This window comes from Equus przewalskii, chromosome 16 (assembly GCF_037783145.1).
Source record: "Equus przewalskii isolate Varuska chromosome 16, EquPr2, whole genome shotgun sequence".
Lineage (NCBI taxonomy): Eukaryota > Metazoa > Chordata > Mammalia > Perissodactyla > Equidae > Equus > Equus przewalskii.
Window position 1 is genome coordinate 36,659,672 of NC_091846.1, and position 10,060 is coordinate 36,669,731.

The 10,060-nt window shown below is 41.7% G+C and overlaps 1 protein-coding gene across 1 annotated transcript; it reads right to left on the reverse strand.

Annotated features, from left to right (window-relative positions):
• Positions 1-372: 372 nt before the first annotated feature.
• PCDH20 (protocadherin 20) lies at positions 373-6,353 on the reverse strand. Its single transcript, XM_008508901.2, has 2 exons — positions 5,515-6,353; positions 373-4,473 (listed from the first exon to the last, which is right to left on the reverse strand). The coding sequence occupies exons 1-2, from the start codon at positions 5,644-5,646 to the stop codon at positions 1,747-1,749; spliced, it is 2,859 nt and encodes a 952-aa protein (XP_008507123.2). The 5' UTR covers positions 5,647-6,353; the 3' UTR covers positions 373-1,746.
• Positions 6,354-10,060: the final 3,707 nt, after the last annotated feature.

Here is a 10,060-nt window from a genome sequence, read left to right on the forward strand (position 1 = left end):
TTGAAAGCTATTGTAACACAGCTAACAAGAGGATTTGCTATAAGTATGTAGTAAAATGAAGGTTTATAATTGATAGTAAATCAACAATAAATTAATATGCATGTGCACATGCATGAGTATAAATTTTCATATGAACTTCTATCAAACATATAGGCATACTCTCTATTATACATATGTCTATAACTGCACACATATTTAATAATTTACCCAATATTTAATTGAGTAATGAATTAGTTTAATATAAACTTTAGCATAACAGAATATCTAGTTTACCCATATTTATCTCTAAAAGCAAACGAATGCCAGTAACAGGCACTTCAGTGAAAGAACAAGCCCATGTACAAATATAAAATGGTAAAAATGAGAAAGAAATTATGAAAATATATACCTTTAATTTGCAGACATATAAACACTTTTGGTACAGTACAGACACATGATGCCAAAAAGTAGAATGATCCAGTTTAAGCTAACACTTACATTCCTTGTTTACACAGATAATTTTGCTATAGCTCTCATATAAAATAAACTCGCCAGCTTACACGATGAAGTGACAGTGATCAATCACTGATAACCAGCTTGCTTCATTGCAAAGGATTCGGTAAAGTCTAAATTATCAAAGAAATCTGCTGCTGGGCTTACAAATAAACTCTTGGACTGAATCCAAAGCCACAGAAAGGAAGCCAGAAATGGTAGCCAACAGACCTAAACAACATCAAAAAGATAAATATAACTTTCACGTAAAAGGCCCAACTAAAACAACCAGTAGTGTACACCAGCTTCTAGAATAATTCTGTTTTAATATGATTTCTTATTTTCTTATGTGATGGATCAGTTTAAGCATATAAAAATCTAATATATAACCTAAGTAGAAAGCACTACTGACAAGTTGTGAAAGCACCAGAATGTCGTGAACACCTATGAAGCAACTAAGGATGGAGACATTTCTTTGCTTCTGGCTGTTTTTCTTGGACACAATTTCTAGTTACACTTTCTGTAAGGAAGAATATATATATTTTCCCCTGTAATCATGGCAAGTGCAGTGGTAAAGCAAACAGAAAGCAATTTGAGTACACAGGAAGCGAAATAGTCTTCAACAGGTCAAATCTTTAACACATGGCAATGTTTTCATCCTTGCTAAAAAGGAATTGCACTTCTTTGTAATGCCTTCTCTTTCAAACTATACATGATGTACTTGTGAGGTAATAAACATTCTGTTTACAAATGCCTTTCTTTTCGTTCTTATCATACATTTAAGTAGGGGTGAAATTCAATTTACTTTAAGTTCATATTTGTTAAATGTTAAAAACAATATATTTAAAATATACTCTTTCATTAATGTCATGTACAACAACTGTCATGTACAATACCTCAAACAGTTCCCTGTAAAGGAGTAGCTGATGCCCTCTTGTGGTTAAAGGACTTTTTAGACAAAAAATGCAATGTACCATTTTCTTACCTTACTCCCAGGTTTTATCAATCTGCTTGGTGTATGAAAGCTGCAAATCGTGTCCAAGCTTTTTGATAACAGTTCTATAGCTGTTAGTACTAATTTTCATTAAAAAATGCTGTACACATTTTATAGCCTCTGAATTTGAATTTAAAAACCTGTAAACAGCTATTTATAATATAGTACAAGTTATAAATTAGTCGTCCTTCATTGGAACTGCCATTCACCCACTCCTGTTTAGGGGGTGAAGACTACCCAAAGTCAGTTAAAACATCTCTGTGTTATTCCACAATGAAATGTCAAATATTGGAAATATCCATCGGTTTCCTCTCTCCCATACACAAGTCAATTTTTCCTTTTAGTGGAATTTGCACTTCCAGATTTTCATCTTCCCTGTGATGCTTTTTCCCTCTCCTTAAACAGATGTATATGCCCATCACTGTGACAAGTGTGATAGACCCCAAGCTTATTACAGATAGAGCTACTAAGGTGGGCATACAGGACACAGATTCAACCTTCCTATGAGTTGGTTCTATTGAGATCTGTGGTTCTTTCTCCTCTATATTAATTTCTGGTTCCTTCCTTAAAAGACTCTCAATGTAGCTCTCGTTACTGACGGTATCATTAACAAATAGGTTCACCATGACCGTGGAATGGAGAGGTTCGGGATAACCGTGATCACTCACTTTCACCAGTAAACGATGGAGTCCATAATCTGTCTGCAGCAATGCCTCCTCCAAAGTAATGTTACCAGTTTTAGGGTCAATCCTAAAGGACTCAGGCCTAGGACCTCTTCTCCCTATGATGCTGTAAGCTATGACAGCATTCATGCCTGTGTCTTTGTCAACAGCATAGACCTCTGTAACAGGGGAGCCAGGGAGTGTAGAAGGTAATACCAACAGGTAAGACATGTTAGACTGAGGAAATAAAACAAGAGGAGGGTTGTCATTGATATCTAAAAGGAGAATTGTGATTTTTGCGGTAGAGGAGAGGGCAGGCTCACCCCCATCAACAGCTTCAACCCACAAAGTGTAGGAGCTTTGCTGCTCTCTGTCCAAAGAGACTTTAGCTCTCAGCATGCCCTTTCCTGTGTCTATGACAAAAATATCACTCTGGTTCACTACCGAGAGAGCGACCCATCCATTTCGCCCAGCATCAGCGTCTGTTACACTAATTACTCCAATTTCACCATATCCGGGAAAGTTTTCTGGCACAAAAAAGCTAAAGTCCTTGTTGATGAATCGAGGGCTATTGTCATTTTTATCCAACACTGTGAGAGCTACAGTAGCTACGGATTCTCTGGGTGGCTTTCCAGAGTCCACAGCTCTGACCGTGTACCTGTACTTTTCTTTCTCCTCTCGGTCCAGCTGAGTAGAAACGGTCAGGATTCCTGTGACACTGTCTAAAGAAAAATATGACGGAGCATCAGGTCCCAGGAAATATGAAACTTGGCCTCTCTCTCCACTGTCAGCATCTGTAGCATACAGCTTAGTCAAAAAGGCATTGGGTGTGTTGTTTTCTTCGATGGTTAGTTCTATCAAGGGCTGAAGGAAAATAGGATCATTATCATTGTCATCTAAAAGTTGAACTTTAACAATTTTTTTGACGTGAAATCCCTCAGAGTTCCAGGCCACCACAGCTATTTCGTAGAACTGCTGGAGCTCATAGTCCATAGGTTTTGTGGTTTCCAGCAAATATTCATTATTGTATGGTTTGTAGGGTGACAACCGAAACGGTCCTTCACCATCCAGGTGGCAGTTCACCTTGTATTTCCCTTCTGGATCTCTTATGGTGAAGAATGCAATCGGAGTGTTAACAGGTTCCAGTTCTTTCAGGTAAACAATACCATCTATCTCATTTGCTATATAACGAGGAACAATTTCAGGTGGTCTGAAAATGACTTTGATAATGGACACGAGGGCAGTGATCACAGCAGGGATGCAGCCTGGCCCGTTAGCAAGGATGGTGAGCTTGTGTGTTTGCAGAACAGTTCCCCCAATCTTACTGAAAAGTTTAATGACTCCAGTGGTTTCATCCAGATGGAATAAATCCTTGGATGCTTGTGGAACTTTCTGGCTGTAAGAGTAGGTGATCTGAGCATTGGTTCCCAGGTCTCTATCCACAGCCTGGACAGTTGCAATTGGTGTGCCCACTGTAGCATTCCCATACACAGTGACATTGATTTGTGATTCTGTGAAGAGAGGGCAATTGTCATTAATGTCACTTATGCTAATGGTGAGGGTGGCGCTGCCCAACAGTGGTGGAGACCCACCATCCTCAGCTATGATGATGCTCACATACTGGTCCTGGGTCTCCCTGTCCAACAGTCCCATGACAATTAGGTAGGGGGTGCGCTCCCCATTCTCATTCTCCTCTACGTCCAGGGTGAACATACTGTGGTAGTCCAACAGGCGGTAGGTCTGCACCCCGTTTGTGCCTATATCTGGGTCCATAGCAGGATGCTCTATGGCCAGCCGGGTGTTTACAGGTGCATTTTCTGGGACCCAAACCGAGATCTGGGAAACCGGGAATTGCGGGGCATTGTCATTGATGTCCCGGATAGCGATTTTCACCTTCACAAACCTGAAGTATTCCTGAGGCAGGACCAGAACATCCAGAAGCAAAAGACAAGCATCCGAGGAAGGCGAGGAAGAGATGGAAATGCTGCCGCCCCAGGCAGCCCCACCACCTCCCTCCAGACACAAGGCCTCCCGGTCGATCTCCTGGGCAGAAGTGTGCAGCTCCCCGGAGCGGTTGTCTAGAGTCACGTACTGGCCACTCAGTCCCCGGGAGGCCAGGCTGAAGGACAGGGGAGGGTTCCACTCAGCGCCGGGGCGCTCTGGCGACTGCGACTGCTGGTCCTGCCTCCCCGCTGCCCGAGGCACCAGCCGCAGGTCCTCAGCCAGGCTGCCGATGAGCACCCCCGCGGGCAGTCCCTCGTTCAGGCTGTACAGAAGCTCCGTGGCCCGGCTGTAACTCGCGAGGCAGTTGAAGGGTCCCACGAAGAGAAAAAACAGAAAGAGATGCTGAAAGTGGGGGGAGGGGAGAAGGCTCGTTACACACAAGCGGAAACACAGCGAATGGTGTCAGAAACCAGTGCCCGGGGGTCACGGCTGTTCCAATCCCCATTCCTAGAGTCAAACCCTGTGATCAAAGCCGAGTGAAGAAGAAACTTGCTGCAGGAAGAAATCTATGGGGCAACGTAGTCTCCAAAACTTAATTTTTGCATTCACTTTCTACCCCCTAGCTCGCCATTGCCACTCTCATCCAGTTAACATTCGGATCCCAAACGGTAAAGCGTCGCTGGAAGCGAACGCTGGAGTGGAGAGGACTCTAACTCAGGGACTGCGCAACGCGACAGGAAACCACCGGGGTAGGTTACGGAGGCGGGTGGGGGCCGGTAGTGGAGAGACCGAGAGGTGGCAATTTATCATTTTATTTCTCATTGAAATATTTATACCACTAAGGTCCCCGGAACGCGAAATGTGTTACATTTCTTATTATGAGACCAATAACGATAACAATATCAATAATAATAATATGGAAAACATTGTAACAGTTTCCCCTCAGACCCACCCCCCAACAATAAATAAAAATTTTAGGTCAGAAGAAGGGATTTTCATTTTAGCACCCATCTAAAATCTGATCGAAAGGATCTGGATCTCCGCCCCCTATCAAGCCCTCACTAATCCCCCTCCCCTAGGGGAAAAGAAGTAAACGCGGAAAACGATTATGCAAAAGCAATTTGTCAATTGCAGAAGCCAGTCAGCCAGACGCCGGCAGCAAGAAACAGTCTCTGAACCCCCGAATCTAAAATGGATTGACACCCCCCCCCACCCCCACCTCATCTGCCTATATTTCTGCTTCAGAAACTTCCTCTCACGGCCCAAGGACTTGACTCTTCCTTGCTAAAATGAAGACATTATCCCAAACTCCCTTTCCCTCCCCCAACCTTCCCGTGAAGTTTGAATTAAGGTAAAAGGTTTGCAAAACCATCAAGGAGTAGAAACTGCCTCACAGTCCCGCAACTTGTCTGGGCTGCGGGGCACCTGGACCCCAAACCTTACCGGCAGGGTTCTGTGGCTGCTGCTGCTCCTGGGACGACTTAGATGCCCCATATCCAAGCGCGGGTGCCAGGTCGCCGGGCGCCAGCTCACTGCCAGGGCCCGGGAGCTGCGCGCATTCCCTCGGCCGCGCATTCCCCGAGAGGCTGCAGTCAGCGCGCTCCTGACGGGAGGGCGGCCCAAGACACTCCCTCTCTGTTCATGCAAATCGCTGGGGAACTTCAGCCAATAGTCGCTGGCTCGTCAATTAAGGACTGGAGCTAAAGAGGGGCAGAAGGGCGAGGGGCAAAAGGGCACGGTCATGGTTTCCTGCCCTGGACGCGGGTAAGTCCAGACCCCACCAGGGGAGCCGGAATACGGGACTTGCCCCTGAAGACTGCGACGAGGCGCCACCCGGTCGGGCACCGGAGCGCGTGCCCACCAACCTCCCTCCTCGCCGCACCAGTCAGAACCCAAGTCCACAGGTTGCCAGCAGGAAAGAGAGAATTAGAATAAACAAATAAGCCTGCATTTATATCTGAATAGAGAGAGGAAGTCGGCTCTACAGAGCAATCAGAGGCGCGATCCCAAAACGCCTGCTTTGCTTCCAGTTCTTCCGAGACGCTTGGATCCAGCAGGGTTTGCACAGAGAAGGAAAATCCACTTTTCTCTGCGGAAGGAAGGAATTTCAAATTCTTTCTAAGGCGGTCTGAACCGGAAAAGCAAATAGATGAATTCGGTGAAGGTTTCGACCTGCTCTAATTTTGAAGCTTCGCTGTCGATGGAGGCAGAGCTTCTGCTAGTCTCCTAGTCGGGGCCGCAAGTGTTTCTGAGTGTCTGCCTTGTGGTCTTACTTTAGAGGCAGCCAAGGCTTCTGGCCAAGGGAAAGAGCCAAGGGGAAAAATGGAAACAATTGTGCAGTTTCAACATATTTCTCTAAGGGGTGATGTTCTTTTTTTTTTTTTTTTTTTTTTGAGGGCACTCACTGAAGCCTAGGTAAAAAATTGGTTACTTTTCAAATTATTACTTTTTTTTCTTGGAATGCTTACTAGGAAAGTGGTCCTTTAAAAGCAATCCTGGTGGGGTGTGGTGCAAAAACGCTTGGATATCCCGGAAGGCTCTGACATTAAATATCGGTATGACCTGTTTCCTCGTTTGTAAAATCAGGACTGCTGAGGGACCAGTGCATTAAGTCTGTGAAACCCTTTTGATCTGTAGGGTGCCATATAAGTAATGGAAAAGAGCATTGGCCTTTCCCTGAGCGGACATTTCTCTTCATCACTAGGTTCCCAGATATCCTGCGCACTGCCCTGCCCTAGAACCCTCCCACCTGAATAACTAGGGACTGCTCATAGAAAAGCAGAAGTCTTCCTCTGGGGTCAGAGGGAGATCTGACATCCCTGTGTTTCTGGTGGGAACCACTTCAATTTCTTCTTCTACTTCTGCTAGCTAGAATGTAAATTGCTTGGTTGAGCTAATAGTTTTGCTTCTGACCCTTCCTCTTTTCTACTCATCTCCACTAATCCTAGAGACAGAGAGTCCTAAATATTGATAACATACTACATACATCAAAACACCTGGTGTGTGTAACAGCTTCTTATTGCACAAATGGGGCTGTACATGGAGTTCACAAACAAAATTCCTTAGAATACAAATCTGGCATATAACATGAATCTGCTTATAAAATGAGCTCCTTTAAGCTCTTTAGAGTGAAATTGGAGTGCTGATGAAGTGGTAAACACACACACAGGAACATGTGTAAGTGGGTGTAAGGCTGTTGTACAGCTAGTACATAAAACACTATAAAGGAGATACGAGTTGCCTCTCCTTGCTTCTTTAGCTGCTGGTTCTGCCCTATAGCTGAATTTTTACCATAATTGGTAAATATTTACTTTAGGGTCTGTAGCTGAAACATACATGACTCCAAAAATCAGTATGTACCAAGCTCCTTCTGAAATTGTTTAATTCATGTCTTCACACGATACCCACAGCTTCTGGAAGTCTGGGGCACATGGCCAGAATTAGGCAAACCATCAGTGGTCATAGTACACTCTGGCTGGACCCACAATCTGAGTTACTTCAACATCTATACAGATAGCAACAGCAGTTGACTGTCTAGCTCCTCACAGCTCATGCCCTTCTAACAGTTTAAGATCCCTTGCCTTTTATTTGGGTGAAAATGTAGGGATCTCTTTTCTTAGTTTTTCTTTTGTTTACAGGGACCCTACACAGGAACCTCTCGTTTACGAAGACAGTCCAGTTGGAGCAACATCACTTCCTTATTATTTTCTCAGCTGTCTTTAATTTTTCCCTGAATACTTAAGCTCTTTTTTTTCTCTACTTTGCAGTGGATGCTTTTGGCAAAGATGCCTTTGTCGAGTATCTCATACCCCATCCCCACAGAATCTTGGTCTGCCAGCCATATCATCCAGCTGCTCGCTATGGAAAGGGTTTTTACTCCTCATGCCCTTGGTTAAGTTGTCAAGAAATTAAATCTGCCTATTCAGCAGTAATTTTTCTAGAGTATTTCTAAAAAGCATGAACATATGGACTATAATGTAAGTTGAAACTCAGGTATTAAACATCTTCTGGAGGTAACGTTTGACATGACAGTAATAATCTCCTTTGATTTAAATTACTGTGGTGATTGCAAAGTTCCTGCATGGACGTTTGTCATCCAGATTGGGAGACCTGGGCACAATTTTGGGTAATACCTTACAGGTCACATGCCAAACTGTTAACTGAACTACTTGTTATTATCTTTCCTCTTTGAAGATCTAAGCAGAGGTTTCATGCAAGTTTACATTGTAATTGGGCTTAAAAAAAAAAGAAAAGAAAAAGACCAAATACCCTTCTTTCTTCTCCTCTACCTTCTTTCTGAGCTCTGTGAAAGCGTTCCCAAACTCCTGTTCCTTATGACGCCAGCCCTGTGACCTACCATCTGGTGTCACATATTTCTTTCTAAAGGTGACTTAAAGGGCTTCTATGCTATTAGTCCCTTGAAAATAATACTTATGAACTTCTCAGATGTCTCAGTTGCTCTGGGCCTGCTTCCCGGGTGTTTTATAAAAATGGTTCTAGAAGAATAGTTATATTATATGCTTCCCGAGCCCATTTTTTCTATAGACAAGTAAAACAACTTGATACAATAGATGGTGCACTGAGCTGAGCCAGGGGATTTGAATCCCATTCACTGGGTTGTTGCTTCCAGACAAGTCATCACACTTCTCTGTTCCAATTTCCTATAAAAACATCCACACACACTACATGGACATATGCATGAAATGGCTTACCTACTGTGTCATTAACAGACACCAAATGCTGGTACACAGATTAATCTGATTATTATTTACTGCAATATATCACTGAAGGTTAATAATATTTTTAATTTACTGCAAGCCTTCTCTCCTTGCAGTTGTACCTCTTTATAAAGCTGTGAGCATGCTTATAAATGTGTACCAGGATACCATCTTTAAACTTTGTACATTTAGCAGCCATACCCTAAAACTTTTCAATTATTGAACTACTACATTTTCCAGGTAGCTTTTATTTGTATTTTTCAATTAATTCTGATTATGCCATTTAAAGTATTTTAATAACAGTGTAGTGTCTACAAAGTTTCATGTAATTAACACATACATAGAAATTTAAACCTATTTTGAGTCACAGTCCTATAAATGTTATGGTTAATTCGATATTGCAAATAAGTATAAATTTAAAATATTGCCTTATTTTAAGAATACTTCATGTTTTGCTTTTTAAAATATGAAGTTAGTCTTTTTAGATAACAGAATATATGTATGTGTATACATAATGTTTATATTATATATGTGCATATTTAAATGTAAATAGTAAAAATATAGGACATGTAAATGTGGTATAATACATAATTATAAGAATATATTCTTTTGTAAATATGTAATTTATAAATGTACATATATATCTTTATAATAGGGCTATAAATATATGTTTATAAATGTATATATACATTCTTTTTCTGATCCAATAATCAAAGTTGAACAATGATCACATTTGTAAAACCAATACAATATTTGATAAATGATAAAATTGACCATTTATTGAGTATCAGTTATATTCTAAACATGCTTCTGAGTGTTTTACATATTTACTTAATCCTCATGACAATTTTATAATATAGGTATTATTATATCAATTTTACAGCCATAAATTACATGTTTATCAGTGTCTCTGACAACTGGGCCTCATCTGTGGCCTCCAAAGCCTGGGACCTTTCTGCTCTGGTACACCCGTCTCACCTGAAAGGGTAAATCTAGGGCCTGTATACGTTTGAATATATTTCATGTCAACAAACATTTATCACTCACCGACAATAAGAAAAACATTATTGTAGGCATAGATTTGCTACTTGATGCATTTTGAAGTAAAAACTTCTTTAGCCAATTACAATTTCCTTAACAGATACACACACAGAGACAATGTTCGGCTAGCTTAGATCTTCTCCAAACTTGTAGATTTAAAATATATTATTTGAAAGTAAATTTCTAAGTAATTCTATGGATCACCTAGTTAGCCCATATTTTACTTATTA